Source organism: Pholis gunnellus (genome assembly GCF_910591455.1).
Source record: "Pholis gunnellus genome assembly, chromosome: 13".
NCBI classification, from domain to species: Eukaryota; Metazoa; Chordata; class Actinopteri; order Perciformes; family Pholidae; genus Pholis; species Pholis gunnellus.
Window position 1 is genome coordinate 13,945,476 of NC_136540.1, and position 19,560 is coordinate 13,965,035.

The following is a 19,560-nucleotide window of genomic DNA, read 5'->3' on the forward strand; positions in this document are numbered from 1 at the left end:
ATTCTCTGTGCACTGAAGTGCTGTTGTACAGATCTGTACATGGCAGAGACAAAAAACTCCCAAACGCATGGCACATTATATTGTAGAGGAACAAGAAGACGAAACACCAATTTGAGGAGCAATATGCTCATAGAGTAGACAGAGAGGACAAGATGGTTCGACCGAGGTGTAAAACAGGCCATGTAGTCACATCACTATGTCTTTGAGGTCACTATACTAGAAATCATTGTAGTTTTGAAAACATGAAATGGTGGGATACTTGCGCTGACAGAAATAATGACACTGAATCACTCTTGAGCTGCCTCATCCCCACCGGCATACTGTTTTAATCGTAGCTGGAAGTAGCCTCTCTATTTCGTTTCTGCATTGCATTATGGAAAATACAGGAGAGTGCGTCAACAGCACACTCCTGTATTTTATGTTTTAGTATATATAGTAAGTTCTTTGACTGTACTTCATTTTGTCACTTTTCCTATTTGAAAACACTACATACTGAAAATCTGCTAGGAATAAATGTGTCTTTTAGAATTGTTACATACTCTAAAGCCTTGAAGACTGTCACATGACTGCCATATGATCTTAAGGGCTCTCATGGTGTGAGCAACCCGGACTGATGTAAATATCTGGGACTCGCCAGGAATCACTGATGAAGCCTCATTGGGAAGGCATATTCAACTAGTGCCACAGTCCATTGAATAGTTTCAGTTCAACCTGATGTTGACAAAAATCATGACTTGAATTTGACTATTTCACTAAATGAAAAATTCATAAAGTTTAGACATTAGAGCCGGCAAATACAGACTATGGATGTGTATTGCATTGACCTTATTTTGCTCGAGTTTCTACAATGACTCCCATGTTTGTGTCCTCTGTCGGAGCTGTGCCACAGTGTGGCACTGCTCCTCCAATAACATGAGCTTCGGGTTCCGTTTTTCGTCTTGGGCACAAGGAAGCAGAGTGATGCTGACAACTGACTCCCTCCCTGACTGATTAAGATCTCTCTTCCCTCGTATGCAGGAGGCAGTGTGCCTGGCTGGATGGGATTCATGGCATTTAAATTAAGATTTCAAACTGATGAGTATATTGAATTGAAAAAAACCCAACTTTTATGCAGTAGAGGATGAAGGGAGGAAGCTTTGGGACTCTATAATATATCCAATTTAATACAGTGACAATATTGTTAAAGAGATGATTACCGTAGGCTGTCTGATGTTTTTGCTGTATACGAAATGCTTCAGTCAGAATAACAATATGAAATGTCCATCTGAATCCCCAAAAAACAACAACATGGAGTCTTTCTTGATGTGAAGTTGAGGAAAATGACAAGATTATAAAAGACATGAGAGACAACGGTGGAACGTTTCAAGAATACGGAATAAATGTCATTTGTCGCTTCATTCACACTAAATTGATTTGAATTTCTATCGGTATGAACACCTCATTAAGCACATCAAACTAACAAACTGAGGAAATTGTTCAGGCTATGCAAAGAGAGGGAAGTCTCTTCTCTTGAAGCCGCTGTAGTCTGTATGCAGTGGGCGACTGCACCATTTGCTTCAGGGAGGAGAAATATTCTGTTGATATGCAATACAAGTAAGTCTGATGCACATACTTAGATGGAGATCCTGATTAGCAAAAATGAAAATCACTCAGCACTGATCAGCACTATCATTACTCAGAAGGCACTGATGAACAACAGGAGGGACTAGCAAGTGACAAAGAACACCTCAAGGGTGTCGTAAGCTCTTATTATCCTTGTGACAGAACTTAGTTGAGATTAAAGAGCCTGGGATAATAAATCGAAGGAATACAAGTCTCATTTTAGATTGCAGCCTATAGAAAGAAGGCCGGAGGTGGATTTTTTCAGAGCTGACAACCACCCAAAGGAAATTACCAAAGGGCTAAACTATATATATATGAAAGGTATATTTGTCTCTTTGCCAATATAATTCTTCACCTGTGTCCTTATTACTGTTTGGGGAATCCAGGCTTTACCACATATCAATGTTATTTTACCTGCAGGCGTACAAAGGTGAAGCAAGTTTTATGGTGCTCCTTCATCCTAAGCAGGCAGAGAGCCTCTCAAGCCACGTTCACCTTATCCCCCTGAAAGCCCCCTTCATAGGTTACAAATCAAAAACCTTTGACATTTGCTTATTTGGAGTTTAAGTGCTCTTAAGTGCTGCAGGCTGCTTCAAATGGAGCCTTGTGGGACTGTGCTTTCCAAATGGGAAGTTGAGTTGCATTGGTATGCCGTCAAAAATATTTGTGTGAAATAGTGAATGATTTTCTATTTCCAGAGTCTGTTTTGTCTCTTTTAAAAAGTAATGGATACTTCAAGAGTTTTTTTTTACTGCTCTCATGATCATGGGAACCCAACCCATCTGTACTCGACCATTAAAATGTTCATCTGTGGTCAACTTTAGCCTTAGAAGTAAAAGTTGTTCTCACTGGTCACCATAATGCAGACTCTGTAGTTCTTATTACCGAGACAGACAAAACAATCACCATTCACATGTGTCTGATTACTGAAAATGTATCAATGCTTTATTAATTCTCTCACATCGAAGTGCTGTTGATCATGGCTGTAGGTGATTCTGGTCTCTTCATGTATGCATTGCATCGTCTTGACTCTGCAGGACTTTCATGACTTCTAGAGCAGAGTGTGGAACAAAGGTTTGAACAAATGGAAACTGTATAGATGGCTTTGAGTCCCCTACACTCTGATGGTATTTTTTGAGATTTCAAAGATGTCAAAGACCTTTCAATTAGTCGCTTAATATGCTACGTCAGTAGGTCTGTCCAGCTCTTGTTGTACAACGTCACTTGCTCTGGATGACAACAATATTTATGGTATCTGTTGTTTGCAGGAACCTATAATGCAAAATTTTTTTCCTGCCGACTGGGCTGGAATTAAAAACTCTGGTCTTGTCAGCAGCGGAGGTGGAACGAGCGAGCCACTGAGCCACACAATAAAAAGGGGGGATTAGGGTAGATGTACTGTAGGGGTCGACAAAGCACGGGACTGCTATGAGCTTCATACATACAGTCACCTTTGGTTTCTGTCAACCAACAGTTACAAACATTGTGTGGGACTGGATCCGTTAAATTCCTGCTTACATCATGTTAGCTAACTATAACCAAAATCTGCTCGGCAAGCCATCGCTCTCATGCTGCCGCTGCACATCTGATTTGTTCCAATGTTTGGCTAGTTGCATATTAAAATCTCTTTTCGTGCTATATTAGGCTGCTGGATATTTCTTAAAGCTAATAAAAAAAGATGCATCTTTGAATGCTGTGAAATAGAGATCATACAATACCATGGATGAGACAACTTCAAAGTAAAAAAAAGCTGTATTTTTGCATGGTTTGTTTGTTTCTTTCAAAAGGTTGAAACATAACATGACAGCAGTTTCCTGTCTATATTATACGCTAATGTTTATAAAAAAAGATGCATCTTTGAATGCTATGATAACGTAATTGTGATTACAATTTTGACACCTCCTTATTTGAACAGATATGCTAATTATTTTTTCAATAACATAAAGAAATGACAGGTCAAAATGAAAGAGCATTGCTGTCGTTCTTATCTTTGCATAATATATTTATGTATAATTTCAAAGCCTCTATACGGTATTTACCATTTGTTCATCTTTTTGTTCAAAATGCATACTGTATCTTCTTCTTTTAGGCTATAGCCAGGCTTCTAATCTTTCAACATCTGGGTGTAACAGTCGTGAATGGTGTGATGCAACACTGAATGCAGAATACAGTCATTTTGTTAAAGCTCCAGATGAAAAAAGTTGCTAAAATCAGCTTCACAATCGAGGCCTTGAACAGTCAGTACAAGTCAGCACTGCGTCACACATCTTAGTATGTTCAGTCACTAAAGCTTCAGAAAGCCATTACTTTCATGAAAGAAAAAAGAAACACAATTTATTTCAACCCTACAATGGTTACATGGAAATACACTGATATGTACTTACAAAAATGTCTCAGAGAATAGAATCATTTCACATTATTGAAAATGAAATTTTTTAGTGTTTAACAGCTGTTGCACGTTTTAGACATTTCTCTGCTTTCAGGTAAAAAGAGAACAAGAACCGTCAAAAAAAACCAACACAAAAAACCCCCAGCGTATTACTTGTATTTCTGGAAGGTCAGTTTGAAAAGAGTATGTACACTTTGTCACGAAACATGATTAGTTTTTCTGCACAACCTTCTGTCCTCTCCTAACAAGGCGATTACATAATACTGTATTTGAAAGTGAGCATAATATAATGTCCAAAATTAATAAACTCTCTTGAAAAATGAATACTCTGCCCATAACCAATATCTTTTTCCCCCACACTTTTTTTTTTAAGTCTTTCCTCATTTTGTACAGCAGGACATTTCAAGCTTGTATCCAAAAAAACTGAAATTAGGCACAGCATGTGTACTCTTCACCTGGTTAACACATTCATAATGCTTGACTGGGGAGCTCCAAAGCAGCTGCATAGCACATCAATGAATACTGGATCATGCCTTGTGTCAGCTTTCATGCAGTGTTCATGCTTTTACGTCATTTTTTACATAACGGTGGAATGATGTGTCTGTTTAGGCAATAAATTCCAAAATAAAAGTCTCTTTACAATTGCCATTTCTGGTTAGCACATTGTAGACACGTAATCAAACAGTGTAAGGTAATTATTCTATTCATCACCCCTCTCAAGATCACATTAAGGCATTATGAATGTGTTACTAATCGTATCTAAAACAAAGCGGCAACACTTTGTATCCCAACTGAGCACCCAAGTCCGACTTGTAGCATTGACAAAACCTTCTAAAAATCCCCCTTTCCAAATCTATTCATATACAACATGAAAACAGATGAAAACAAAAATATCAACAGAATCTAAATCCCCAAAATGTGAGAATGATGCAAGTACTGAGCACCCTGTAATAACGTCATGAAACCAATGTCTTGACTCTTCATATTTTTTTTTTTTTTTCATCTTGCGTGTGACTGCACAAGGGTCAAAAAGGCATAGAAAGCAAAGGATTCTGGGCCCCAAGATTTCAAAGGCTTAGACTATCCTCTGTCTCCTTGAACAAAATCAGTTTATGAGAGCCAGAGCACAGTCAGCATGGACAGCAGAAGAGCTGCCAGACTGTAGGTAACACATCGGCAACCAAGGGTAGCTGAGGTTATTGACCAACCACAGATGACAAATATAGTATTTCAATGTCCACAACAGAGGTTGTTTTTTTTGAGTGATAATCATAGCACAAGTGACAGGAAAAAAAAGAATAATAAAAGCACAAACAGAGAGAAAAATTATTTGTGTGTATGGCAATGTCATGGTCCATAGGTGTCCAAGAAGATCACACATGAAGACAGGAAGAGGACACGGAGAAAAAGGGAAGCAGGAGAGAAAGAGGGAGAGAGATAGAAAAATAAGGTCAGAAATACAGAAGTACAACTGAATTTAGGATTTAAAAAAAGGAAGTCTAAGTTAGAGGATCAAAGTAAAAAGAAGCCATAGCATGTTAGTAGCAAGGCAAATGACACATGGTTCATGGCATGCATGGGTGGAAGGCCATACAAATGGAGGTCATGGGGAATGACGAACAGAAAGGAAGATGTTTCAAAGACAGTACAGTCCAACTTCTCTGCTTTAAGGTTCAGTCTCAATAAAAATAGTTTTTTCATCAATCGTGCAGCAGATCAGCGGCAGAGTTTAGGATACGATAGCTGACAACCTGGATGTGAGAACACATCCAGTAGTCAGGCTATTATCTGTCATTTCTAATGGCCAGTGGTGTAATGTAAAGCAAATGCAATTGTATGCTTATTCGCCAGTAATCCAAAAGCCTCATTGATTCACCCATCGGGTCATTAATGGAGAAATTATGGACACAGTACGGCCTCTAGCTTTTTGTGTGTGTGTGTGTGTGTGTGTGTGTCTTTGGAAGCATGAGCCAAAGGTTGGTATATTGAATGACAAAAAAATGATAGGTTCAATATCCAATCAGCAGCCTGTGCAGTGATGCTGGGATGAACTCACTGTGCAAAAGCAGCACCGTTATATTGAGAAAAAATATAGTAATTATGAGATATGGATTTTACTCAGATCAACTGTTGTGTAAAACTGAAGCAGGGGATGCAACTGACAAAATAACAGCACTATGTTCATACATTAGCTGTATTTTATGTTCTGATTTACATTTTGCCACATTGCAGATACATTCATTAGAGATGTTTTCTCTTTATGCTGATGAAATTTGGGCAGCATTATGTTTCCTTAAAAACACATTTGCTTTTGCAATTAGTAGTGAATGCTCAAGGAAACGATGCTTATGTTTACATGCACAACATATTCCGTTTTTTGTTGCCTTGATTCAGAAAAAGACAATATTCTTAGTAAGCTGTTTACTGTTTAAAAATGAGTATTTCACCAATATTGACATTAACATGCAGCCGTGCATGCATGCATTGTCCCGTGGATGCATTTAATTTGTGTGTCCACCCTGACAAGGTATCGTTATTTACTTTCCATTGGCATTGTTTCCAAGAAGCCGATACGTGATTTCAACTCATTAAGTGCCACCACCATGTAATGCGCAATAAGAAAGTCATATCACGTATTTCTGGGAGAACAGGCTGGTTTAAAAGTAGCTGTGTTTCTCCTTCAAACCAGACATTTTGACTTTTCTTTTGGGGGATCCATCTCTGCAAACTGAAGGCTAGTTGGTTTGTTTCCAATGCATAGGAGGCCGGCATAAGCTCTTGTAAAAACCCCAATTTAGACATATATTCCAAATTGTGTGTATACATGTCCACAGAACGCTCCCACAACACGAATAATATCAACATATCCCACATGTCTTAATGGGAAAATGCTACTTTCGGAATAAGGCCCACTTCGGAATATCCAAACAGAATATGCTGTTTACATGACCCGTATCAAATTTGAAATATTGTCATATTTGGAGTATTTTGTGCATTTAAACACAGACAATATTGGAGAGGCAAGTCGTCTCGTAAAGGATAGACATGTTACAGGTGGAACAAAAGAGCAGAGATCAGGTCAAAACAAAAAAAAATGAGTTTTGTTACACAAATGTGGCAGCTCTTGAGTTTGATAAATGGGAAAACATTATTTTGACACCTTTTTTGTTTTCTAGATTCTTCAGCGGTACAAGCACTAAGATGTCTACTGTAGCAGAGTACATCACCAGACAGATGGCTGGTGTGACTGTGCACACAGATAGAAAGGAGTGGGCGTGGCAGAGTTCACAGTAGGGCCACTTCTTCAGCTACCATTACACCACTGGTCATGGCAGGGAGAATGGCCCATGCAAAACCACACATCCAAAACAAAAGCTGGTTATGAAGGTCAAGTCTGTGACATGGATGGAAGGGTGATCTTATGTTATCAAAACTGCAAAAGTGAATCGCCGTGATTCATAGTTTTACTCCAATGTCAGCCTTAGCTGGGGAGATTTGGATGGATCAGTTGTAAACACACCTGGCCCTTCTGTGTCCATACTAGCAAATTGACTGTGTTTGTTTCGACACTTTTTCGGCACAGGAATTATGATGATGTTTTATCTCTCCACAGCTGGGCAGCATTTCGCCTTCTATGACTCTGTGGCATGAAAATGCTGCCCAGTTGTATCTGCAGAGAACAGCAATTACACAGGGCAAATTATGAAAATGGTTTTTTTACACAACAGATCATTTTGTCTAAAGAACAGTCAAATTAACATGTTTTCATAGATCTTTCATTCTAAAATGCGTTCACTTTGGTCCATATGTGTTTGTGGCTGCTTGTTTGAGTACGTGTTTGAAAAAATGAAAACAAATGAAAACAGATTGAAACTCGACCCTGGATCAACCCGGCATTCGCAATTTGCGTCACAGTGCCAATTTAGCGCACAGAGCCAGTATATATTTTTATAAAAGAGCAGCAGTTTCAAGCCAACATTACAAGGAACAGCTGTGAAAGCTGCTGAAATGAAATGCAGATGTTGTAGCTAAAAATAAACCTCAGCTATTTCCCCACACGTCTTGAAGTGAAGGAAAAACAGCAGCAACTTGTAAGAAATACTCGACATCCCAAAACAACAACAAAATAAACATGTCATGAAAGTAATTACGGGAATTAAAGGGGGACTGACTTGGATGAAGCCCATGTGAACCTCTGCTGTGGTAGTATTATAATGATCCAAACCTCCCACTGCTATATGGCTGTTGCCCAGCAAGCGCATGAAAAAGAAAATATGTGGTTTCTTTTTGTGCCATGCACTGGCAGCCGTTGCCTTTAAGGGTCTCCAGTAAAGAACAGTCAAGATTAATCCAGTTGGAAGTGGCACCATGCAAAAGACTGTTAGGGCTGCATCCCCACTTAACTAGGCCACACACTGTATATTCAGGTCAGTCCTGAACCCTGAACTGTGAAACCCACTAGACTTGGCAGTGGAAGAGAAAGAGTCTTATAGACTGAATAAAAAGAAGAGAGAATGTGGAAAACTGATGAGGTGGGCAAGATGAAGAGATACGTGTTGAGGACCATTTTCAGCTGTGGCTTCGTTTTAGGATTTGGGGCCATCATTAGAATATTGGCGTGCTATTGTAAGTTTTACCAATACATTCTGACTCTTGACTCGTCAAATACAGAGGCTTGGTCAGTGGCCTCGCAATTTTTAACTATGACGCTCTAAGTAGCCCTCTAGCGTCAGTTCTGGATGTGCCAGGGATGGCGTGTCAATATATGCTTGTTACATGCATAGTGTCTTTTAAAAATGATCTTCCATTTTCACAGCCATTTAGGTTCAGGCAAAAAAACTACTTAGGGTCAGGAAAAGACTGCGTTTAAAGTTAACTTGACTGATTTACGACTCGCCTGACTAGTGACTCACTTGAATGACGATACTGACAACTCAAATGACTGACGACTGACGTGACAAAATAAGTCAACGATGACTTTTAGTTTCAGAGGGGAAACGACCAGCGGTCTCCTGGCTGAAAGTCCTGCGTTTGATAGTTTGACTGGCACATGTTGACCCTAAAGGATTCAGTTACTGTAATCGTACTTTACAAAGGCACCCATGTGTTGGAAACATTATATTTATATATATTACCATTTATGAGACATTTTTAAATGTGTTTTCTTTGGTCTTCTTTGTCTTTTCTAACATATTCAAGTCAAGGTTCCATCATGGTCTTCAAGTTGTTGCACTAAAGCAACAATTATATATTGTATCTATTATGGGGCATTACTGAGCATGAGGGCATGATGCAATGGGAAACATAATGCATTCACAATGGTTATCAATAATTAATGTTTCTCATCTCTCATAAATCTGACATGTGGGACACCAATTACTTTGCTTGAAATCTAGTTTGTAATTTTGGTGTTATTTTTTGGTATTAGATCCCTTGATGCTGCTCACTTGACAGTTGAAAGGGAAACATAATTTCGGGAATCAAAATCTCTTTTGTGTGGTTGAGTAAAAAACAGGCAAGAAAAACCCTCAAACTGAAGGGGGAGGATGTCAGAAAGACAGAAAAGGGAGACAGAGAAAGAAAACCTGACAGGGTTCTTTTTCAGTAGCAGACAAACAGATGAGTTGTTTCATAGCACAGGTATAGTGCAATGGGGAGGCAGCCCAAGTTAAAATGTGCACCTTACACACAACAACAACAACAGAACAAAGGCTGGCCGTGACCACATGGGTAGAGACGTATTTGGTATTAACTGGACAAAATGCTCTGGGTCTGACTGACATCTGGTCCGACTTCATTGCTCACTGAACTTGAGCTGTAATGGCTGCTTTACAGGAGCTACTGAAGACCAGGAGAGCAGAGCACCATGATGCTGAGCTTTATCTGTAGCAACAAAGCATCAAGGAGGAGAATATATATCTATATATATATACCGAATGTATGCATCTGCTCTTCATCTGGATTCAATAGTTACTCTTGTGCAGACTTGTCTCTGAAAGTGAGCACAACATTTTAAAATGCTAATAGGGTGCTCCGTGCATGAAAACACTTAGAAATGTACTTCTCCAAGAGGAAAGGATTAGGTGGAGGAGACATAGCTGGAAACAAGCAGAGGCTTGACATTTACAGTTTAAAGAAGGAGAGTACAGGCCGATGGTAAATAATGTGGAATATAAACTTTGGATGACCCAGCTTCAAGTCATGACTTACGTATTTTTACTTACAAGAAAGTTAGATTTTTCAGCAACTTTTGAGGCACACACAGCACTCGGACTGCTCAATGGCAACACATAGGCACATAGCTTTGTTGTCTTTGTTTATCAACACACCTGTGTGCATCTTTCTCTACATTCACTCGTCTTTAAGGAGAACTGAAAACCAGAGTCAAATTCTTTGCATGCTTCAACTTACTTGGCCCATAAAGTTGATTCTGATTTCATTGTCTTTTCAATTGTTTTGTCATTTAGTTCACAAACAGCATTTTACACCTCTAGAAAATACTACAGAGAAACTCTGTAATTGTTAACTATTGTAGAAGAATGTCAAATAGCTGTCTGCTTTATTGCATGGAAATAGAAATAAGAATTCTACAGTCCAAAAAACAAGGACTCTCAGGCCAGCGTATTGTGTTGAAATAATGCCCCACTCTGCTCATTGGCCATAATCTATCTATTATAATTAGTCTGCATTGAAACTCAGCCATTCCCAATGTTTAGTTTAGTTTCCTGGACTTAATCGAACATCGATCTCAAACAAGGGTTTACTGTTGTAATTTGAACCATCGGTAAAACGTTTCATTTGATAATAATGTCAGTCATATTGCTGGAATAAAAATCCTTTCAAGTTGGAGGAATATATTCTTCTCATTAATCACGACTGCAACACCCTGTATGCATTTCAGAGTTTGTGCTCATTTCACAGATCTTTGTGGGACTTTGTCTTTTCAAACCTACTGTATAGGCTGCAATATTACATGTAACTTTGTGTTGCTTTTAGCAAATAATATAATCCTTGATTCCTACTTTGTTACAAACTGCACAGTAAAGTAAACAATGCATCCTCCCCATGCAACAGACGGAGACAGATGAGTCATGTCAGACCCTTACCAGCAAGCGTAGCCAGCCAGCTTTGGATAAAGACCTGGTAAATAGTCAAGGATCCAAATAATAGAGCCTCTCTGGTCACGGTGGGAGCCTTGGTGCACTGTGGCTGCTGTGTGTGGATGCTTCGGGTGAGATGATGGGAACCGTACCTGGGATGGTAGTGGGGTCTGTAGCTGTTCTGAAGGAGATGACGCCAGGCTCCGACTTGCCCTGCTGATTCTCTGCCACCACGTGAACCTCATACTCTGTATTCCAGTCCAGGCCGCTCAGCATCACATACTCACTGTTGTGGGGAATGCGGATCTCTGGTTTCCAGTCGGATACATGCTTCTGAGGAAAGGAATGCAGAGGAGACAAAAGTCAAAGCTGCGTAACCAACTGGGATTGTGGTCATTCTATACAGACACAGAGGAAAAGGCTCATTTCAGATTATTTGAGAATTATCCCATTCTCAAATTGGCCAATGCGCATTGTTCTTCAATAAGCCGACACACTACACAAGAGTTTACAGCACATTTTTCAGTTCCACACAAAAAAAGCCATGTGAAAAGGAAAATAATGCAATTCATAATATCGAACTTGACAACAATCATAGTTTCAATAAGAGTACAAATGTGTTTGTGGTTAGAGCTGGTTCAGTTTAACGTGCTAAAATTTGAATTAGTGAAGCGTCTTGGGGGCAACACACAACCCAGAGATGACAACTCCTTCCTGAGAAGATGATTTAGGAGGGAATGAAGGTCCCCAGGCATTGAAGGACCACTTCAACATTCTGATGAAAGGGTGCTTTAATGTGTCTGAGAGTTGTTGTCAGGTGTTATTTTTGGAAGAAGTTTATTCCTGTTTCTAGTTGTTTTGGCAAACATTTCCAAACACTGTCCACTACCAATTTTTATGAAACCATTGAAAGAATTGAGGAAAACAATTTAAGCAGCAAAGTGGTACCAAGTTACCTCCTTGCTCAGGATACTCACAGCCTTGTATCTGACCAGGTAGTGTTTAATGGGGGAACCGCCATCGTCCTGCTTGATCCAGTTGACCTTAAGAGTATTACCCCTTTCTTGGACCTTGACTTCTAGCATGGGGGCACTGGGTTCCCCTACACAGGACAAACCAATGAACCATGATTAGTATACATATATATGGCTGTTACTTGCACACCATTCTTTGTAGTTAGCTACTGTGCTTCCAAACCGTCCTGCTATGTTCAAATGGGCAAGTGTCCTTCAGGTCAGCTAAACTAAAAACTTAAATTGATCACCAGTTCAACCTATGCTGTTTTAAAATGCTTCAACAACGAGCTTTGCATCCAGAGGAAGTTACAGATGTGGTGGTTGTAATCACAGTGTGATTGAGGATCAAGGACCACAACACAACCAATCAAATCTTGAAAATCAAATCCCTGCAGATCATTGGCTCCAGTGCTCCATGCTGTCATATGTTGACCATATCCATTATCCATTAGTATTATCTCAACAGAACTGCGGCTACATCTGACTAGTTTATGTAAGTGAGTGGTCAAATTAAATGCAATGATGATCATTGTCAAACACGCACCAGATATCAAATTAGAAGCTTTTAGCTTTATGTTTACACAGCAGTTCCAAACAACTAAAAGGTTAGCATGGAGCATCACAGCCCATGTTCTACTAGGGACATATGAATGACTTTGGTGTCAATGTTCTCATTAGTTGGGTATTCTAATGCCCACATAGGATCTATGTCTATGTTTTCCTGACAAGGACTTGAGTCTTGAGTCACAAAGTGTTGGACTTTGACACAGGAGTCTTCTGTTTGTTCACTGTTTCTTACCAAAAGTCCTTTTTGGTTTATTTTCACCTCAACCACAATCATTCCCTAAACTTAACAAAGTACACATTTTAGCGCAGACCACAATCTTTCCTTAACTCGACCAAAAAGTGTTTGTGCCTAAACCAAACCAAACTTTACAGATGGCAGTGGCAGATCAGGAAACGATCATTTAATGGAAGTTTTGGAAGGCACTGATAACTGGAACTTGTTGGGACCAACATGAACTCAGTTTTCAAGCATACAGTGAGGGAGTATTTGATTATCAAAGATATACTTTGAGTGGAATATCCTTTTAAGGGCAGCTTGAAGGGTCTGCAACCCAAGTGCCAGAATAAAACATTAGCATTGTACATTCCTGCAAACCAGGGATACGTCGAACCGGCATTCTAAATTATGTTTAGGTTTTGGCAACAAAACTAATTGGTTAGGCTTCGTAAAAGACCATGTTCTGCGTTAAAATAAGTACGTCACTTTTGGTAACACACAGGGCACAAACACCGGTCTCCACTGGTGATAGTCTTGTGTTTGACCCATCCTCTCCACATGGACTTCCGCGGACTTAGATTACATATTTGTGAGACGTCAAAAAAAACAAATGAAATCCGGGATAAAATATGTTCCCTTGAAACCTAATTGACAGTGCAGTTTTGTAATGTGGGAACTTAATTTTCAGGAAAACAAGCTGGGGACAGAGGGCTGTGGCAAAGAGCTATTGTTCTCCTTGAGGCTCCTCATTACCTTCTCTGCTCTCCTGAGTAATGACTGCTGGGTCACTGGATAATGAGCCTGTAGGCCTTGGTTACTCTATTACTTTTGATAATACATACATAGTCTTGTGCTAGGGAAGGCTGAGGTGTTTTGTGCGCATGGCCTTTACTCTCATGCCACCATAAGGGAGGAGTCTAGCAAATCCAAACTCATTAATTATGCACACCTGCTACACACAGTTAGCATTGGGATCATGTTATTAAACTGACTACTTGATGATGTTACAGCCTTTGCCCTGAGATAACAAGCTGACAAAAACAGCCCACAAGCAGGTGGCAGAATAAAAAATAAAAAAAACTCTCATTATATCTTATATAATCAAAGAAACGATGAAGATTTGAACGCATGCTTTAGTTGGGAGGTCATTAAGTAGGTAAGGATTGAAATAACATTGGCATACATTTCAAATTGACACAGAAAAAAAATGCCTGTAATCATGTTTCCACACCCAATATTCAATATTTCACACTCTTTGTGGTTGTAGTTAATTAAAATGAATAATGCATGAAGGCACTTTTTCTTGTAATCATCAGAGCGCACTGGCTGAAAACAAGCATTCCACGAGACTGGGGTGAGCATGACAGATGCTGGAAGTGAATCAGACAGTGTTAGTTAGTGACAGCAGCATTTACATGGTGGCAGGTAGACATTTGGTACATTGAGCATTGTTATTCATAAGCATCACTCTTGGTTAGGTCTTTTTTTTTCTGAGGCTAAAACAGAGAAAGAGGTGGTTAGGATGAGAAGCTTCTCCATGCAAGCTGGAAATCTTGGGTGCTGCTACACATACGGAGGGGAAACATGTGGAGCGCTGCCCAATCACACACACATCTACTGTAGGAGGCGTGGTTCCACATATACCCCGACCGAATACATTTCTGAGATTACTAAAACTAAACTTTGTATTACTGTTGCAATTAGTACATTTAAAGCATCATATTTGTGTTTCATGTTTTTTTTCTTTTTTCAGTGTTTTATGTATATGTAGAAGAAGACATGACACCAAAGACACAGCCACATGCAGACAGGACTGACTTTCTCTTTGGGAAACAGCAGAACAAGAAGAACAAGGAGGACGCAACAAGAAACTGTGAATAAACTTGCATGCAGCAGTAATGCAATGGGCCGCTGTCCAATCAGTGAAACTCTGTGAGCTACTGTATCATTTGAGGAAAAGTTGAGTAGGAGGACGATGTTTAACAGTGCATGCGATGCAGATTTCAATCAGGGACGCTTTGTGAGGGTGCTCTTGTGATGTTTAAATGCCATTCAATATGCATTGGTGAATAACAAAAATAAACATTTTGATGAAACAAAGAAAGCTGATTATCAAAATCAAATCTATGACTTTAAGAGGACATAGAAGCAAATCTACAGCTACAATTAAGAAACAAACAAAGGCTATCAAAACCAACATATTGCTAAATACATTTATAATCAAGGTTTTATATAAACAAGAAAAAACACACCAGGGATTCATAAAATAAAAGTGTGTGTGATTCAAATGTATCTAATAATCCCGTTGTACCTAATTCTTTGTCCCATAACTAATCCTGACTAATATGTTGCTACATGATCTTGTTCTTGATTCATAATCTTGGTTTTTAGTTTTTTTTGATAATTTTGATTATTGAATAAATGGAAAATAAGAGAAACATTTAGTCCATCCTCATATGACTTGCACAGCGCTGTGGCTGATTGAGTCACGTTGAAACGGAACAACCCTAGCTTCTAGTAACCAAAGTGAGAGTTACAAAGACAGATCGCAATTAGATTTGTTCCATCATTGCAATTTACTACACCTAAACGGAATGTTTTTTTTCAAAGTATACATGATTTCTTTTCAGTCAAATAAGTTGAGCAATCCAATTAAAATGTATTATTGGTGCCTCCATGAAAAGAAGCCACCGTATAAGAAAATGTGTTCACAGAACACAGTCGTGGTCATGACGTAGTTCCCCATGCTGTAGCAGATAGCTTTAGATGAATCTGAGCTATCTCTGGAGAGCTCAAATCAGAGACCTCAGTTCCATCTGGTATTAACATGCAATCTGGATCTGGTTATCATTTCTGGATCAGGACAAATGCATGTGAAAGAGTTAACAATCGCATTAAGCGAGCTCAGTTAACCACAGAGAAGAGAATGTGGCCCTGGTGTGTATTTCTCCCATTATCATATTATATTGCCAATATACTATTCATTTTTCATAAGGCACTAAGAGGAGATAGTCTTGTATTGTTAATTAATGAGTGCAATGGAGAATTGGCAAACACATCATTGTTGGCTGAAAGGAAGAAAAGGTCTTAAGATGAATGAGATGATGAAATAGTGCGTGTTTACTAAATGTTCACTACATATTTACAGAATGGCTTTAAGATGGATGAAACATGGCCAAATAAAAGTGAAAGGGTTTTAATGTTTCGCCTATGACTGATTTAACAAAAGCCTTCTGAATGATCATAGCTGACCTTACGATCTCAAACTAAACAAAATAAAAATTACCTTCTGTTGGCCAGCGAAGACGACATCATCAGCACCATGCAAGAGCCACATGACAAAGTCACATGATGTGCACGCACATGATTGTTTGATAGGACAATACAGGAGAAGGAGGGAGGGGGAGAGGCGCGGGGCACATGAAAAACATAGACAACATTTGTGAAATGATGAAAACATGTCAACAGAATAAACAAATGAACAATAATGTTAAAGACAAAATGACACAAACGGAACACAAACAACCGAGAGAAAAACAAAAATCGATAAATAGATTGTTTGGAATACATATAAGTAAATGAACATGTTGCTAAATATATGAAGTAATTCCAGACTTTCAGTTTTGGTTTTTGGAAACATGTTGAATACTAAATAAATGAAGAAAGAAATTAATTGATTTTGATTTTAAGATATGGATTTTAGATACAACCAAAACTGGACATCAAGAATTGCCTCATGCATTCACATAATCAACAGCTTTTCCTCGGACACATTTTCTGTCATTCTAATGTTTTAGAATCTGAATTTGAACTATGGTGCGCTCTAACACCGAGTGTGCCATTTTAGACAAATTTGAGATATAAAAGAAAAACACAGCGGTTTGTTTGGTTTCCCAGGGAAAAACTAGAATCCAGGGTCAAAAGAGGAAACTCTGCAGCTTTGAGAATACAAATCTTGACAACTGAATACGATTCACAACGCAGCAGACAACAGCATGAACACATGAAACATCAAGAGAAATAAGGTCTGTAAGCATTTGTGACATTCGCTTTGAATGATGCACTTACAGAAAACACACTATGAACAACTACATCCTAGCTGACTCGAAAGTAAAGCCAGATGTTGTTAAAAGTGAGTTCAAAGGGAGAGATTTGGTTAGGAACACTGCAAGGACATACGATTCTCATACAGTACAGGATCTCATTTAAAAGGAGCGACAATAGACGTACAACAATTACCCCATTATCCTTTGACCAAACACACAAATCATGTATGTTTACGTACTGTTGCCTCGAATGTTGCTTCAGGAATTAAAGCAATAAGTAGTCTGATGGGTTAGTTGCTTGAAGGTGCAATCACTTGTACTTTTACTGGCTCTTTGTCACAAAATAATGGCAAAATATCAGCAGTGTAATTCTTGGTTGTGTTGTTCAGGGCACGCACTGACGCAGCACGTAGAGGAAACTACCTCACAGCCTGTCAAATCCACAAGACTAGTGTGAACCACGCTGTCATGAAGGATAGATAATCTGGTACTGTGTCTGAGCTGGATGGACACAATGATACGAAACATAGACGGGCTCTCAAGGAAAGTCAACGTCTTGAGTGGTTTTGATAAGAATTGCAATATGTAGATGGGAGAGAGGCAGAAACAGGTTTGGTAGGTAGTAGGAGGTGGAGGAAAAAGCATTACTGCAGGTTGGTACCTCTCTTATTTTTGCCTAATCGTGCATCAAGGTAGACTGTCAGAATGACTTACCAGTGAACCAATACATTTAGAAGAGAAAACTAAATATATTGTTGAGAATAGCCCATTTCCAAACCAATCAGTGCTTAACCAATTGGATGTTGACATTATTGATTAAAAGTGCTCATTTTGAAGGCGTAACACGTAAGGTGTTAGCATGGATCCTATCACTCACTGTTTATGCCTAAATGTCGCGTGTCCCTGATTATGTTGTGTGATACAGTTTTATGAGTCTTCAGTGTCAGCACAGAGTTCTGTAGACCAGGTCTACCAGGGTCTTCAAAGGTCAGGTTTACCAGGTCAACCAGGAGTCTTAAGTACAGTATGTGCTGTGATTTGAGTCTTCATGGACAGACACATTGTGTTAATGCATTCACAACACCATAGTCAGGCTGTTAGAAGGGCAACCGTCATGTCCTTGACAAACGTTAGTAAAATCATGATCTAGTGTTAACAAAGCTCATTTTGCTGTCACTATACTCTACAGAGCGTGTATGAGCTCTCCTATGAGCCACACCAGAAAGAAATTAACATCTACACTAAGTGTAAGGCCAAGCAGGTAAGAGAGACAGAGGTGAAGAGAGACACACTGCACACCGCGCGACTGGCATACTCACTAAGAGCCACACTGGTGGTGGCAATAGGGGGTGGTGTCTCTGATGAAACTGAAAGATGGTGAAAACATGGTGAGAAGAGCTGGAGCTCTCTTCAACAAGAGCAACTCCCTGCTGGGTTCACTTCTGTTTTTATACCGTCTTCGTGATTCATTCCTGTGGAACAATGTCTCCTCTTGTTTTTCCGTACCTCTTAGCACATACACATTGGACCTACTTTAGTGAAACACTTAGGCTTGGATAACAGCAGACTATTTGCACGACTCGTGCGACAAGTCTGGACCACTCGTGAGCTACGAGCCGCTGGCTCAGGCGTCACCATGTTGAGAGCCATTGAGAGGCAATCAAAAATGCTGCCGGCTGCCCACTGCTCCTTAATATCAAAGATGGGGGGGAATGTTGAGCACAAATTTCCTTATATTATGATATGTCCTGAACTATTTCTAGTGCTTGCCAGACTTCTTATTTGTTCAGCATCAGCTCCCTTTCCTTTTGTACCTCGGCCAATAGACTTTAGTTTTGGTACTTGCGGCATCATTTACAGCAACAACTAGCAGTCATTTTACATTGTCAGACTCCAAGTCTAGCTTACATTCTGCTGAAGTAGAACACACACACGTTGGAAGTCTCCTGAAACCAAGACAGCGCCAAAGGTATTGTTTAAAATATGCACATATAAATAACTCATTGGTCCAAAATGGAATGCTACATATATATATATAGCAACAGAAAAGATGCAACCAAAAGCATAGCTCAGTCCAAAGAAAGCTGTAGCTCCTAACCACCTGCACCTCGACAGAAACTAGGAAACTATTTACAGTTAAGTAAGCACAGAACAGTCAGTACTCTGATGTGACCTCTGAGACACAATTGTCATAAACTGTAATGGCCAAATGACAGAGTAACAAAATAAAGGCACACTGTGAGTACGAAAGGGAATCCTTAAGATTTCTGTGCATTGAAGTCCTGAATATTCAAACCTTATTTTCCCAGACGGGGCCATTTATGGGCGAGGTTGCCCTGCTTTTAATATTATTACCAGTAAATATTCTAATCTCACGTTGATTATTACAAGGCAGGACAACCGTATTCCTCTTTGTGGTCTCTAAAGACAGTATATCTTCTTTAAAGGCCTGATATACAGTAACACTCATTGGCTAAACTGCTGCAGTGCACAAGTGCAATGCAATTTATACTGTTGAGACACCAAGAGAAGGATGCTACGGGCAAGCAATACTAAAGAAGCAATGGTGGCACTACGGACGAGGGTACAAATGACACACTTGCTACAGACTGCACTGTAAGTC

At 39.4% G+C, this 19,560-nt stretch overlaps 1 protein-coding gene across 2 annotated transcripts in view; it reads right to left on the reverse strand.

The window, feature by feature from the left end:
* Positions 1–19,560, reverse strand: part of ncam1a (neural cell adhesion molecule 1a) — a 227,895-nt gene that overhangs the window by 14,248 nt on the left and 194,087 nt on the right. Inside the window, exons 16-18 of one of the 2 annotated variants that reach the window (XM_079172237.1) lie at positions 18,257–18,304; positions 12,069–12,193; positions 11,244–11,424 (exon numbers count right to left, since the gene is read on the reverse strand). In XM_079172237.1, the coding sequence (XP_079028363.1) occupies positions 11,244–11,424; positions 12,069–12,193; positions 18,257–18,304 (354 nt within the window). The remainder of the gene's footprint in view (positions 1–11,243; positions 11,425–12,068; positions 12,194–18,256; positions 18,305–19,560) is intronic. The other variant, XM_079172238.1, reaches the window with a different exon arrangement.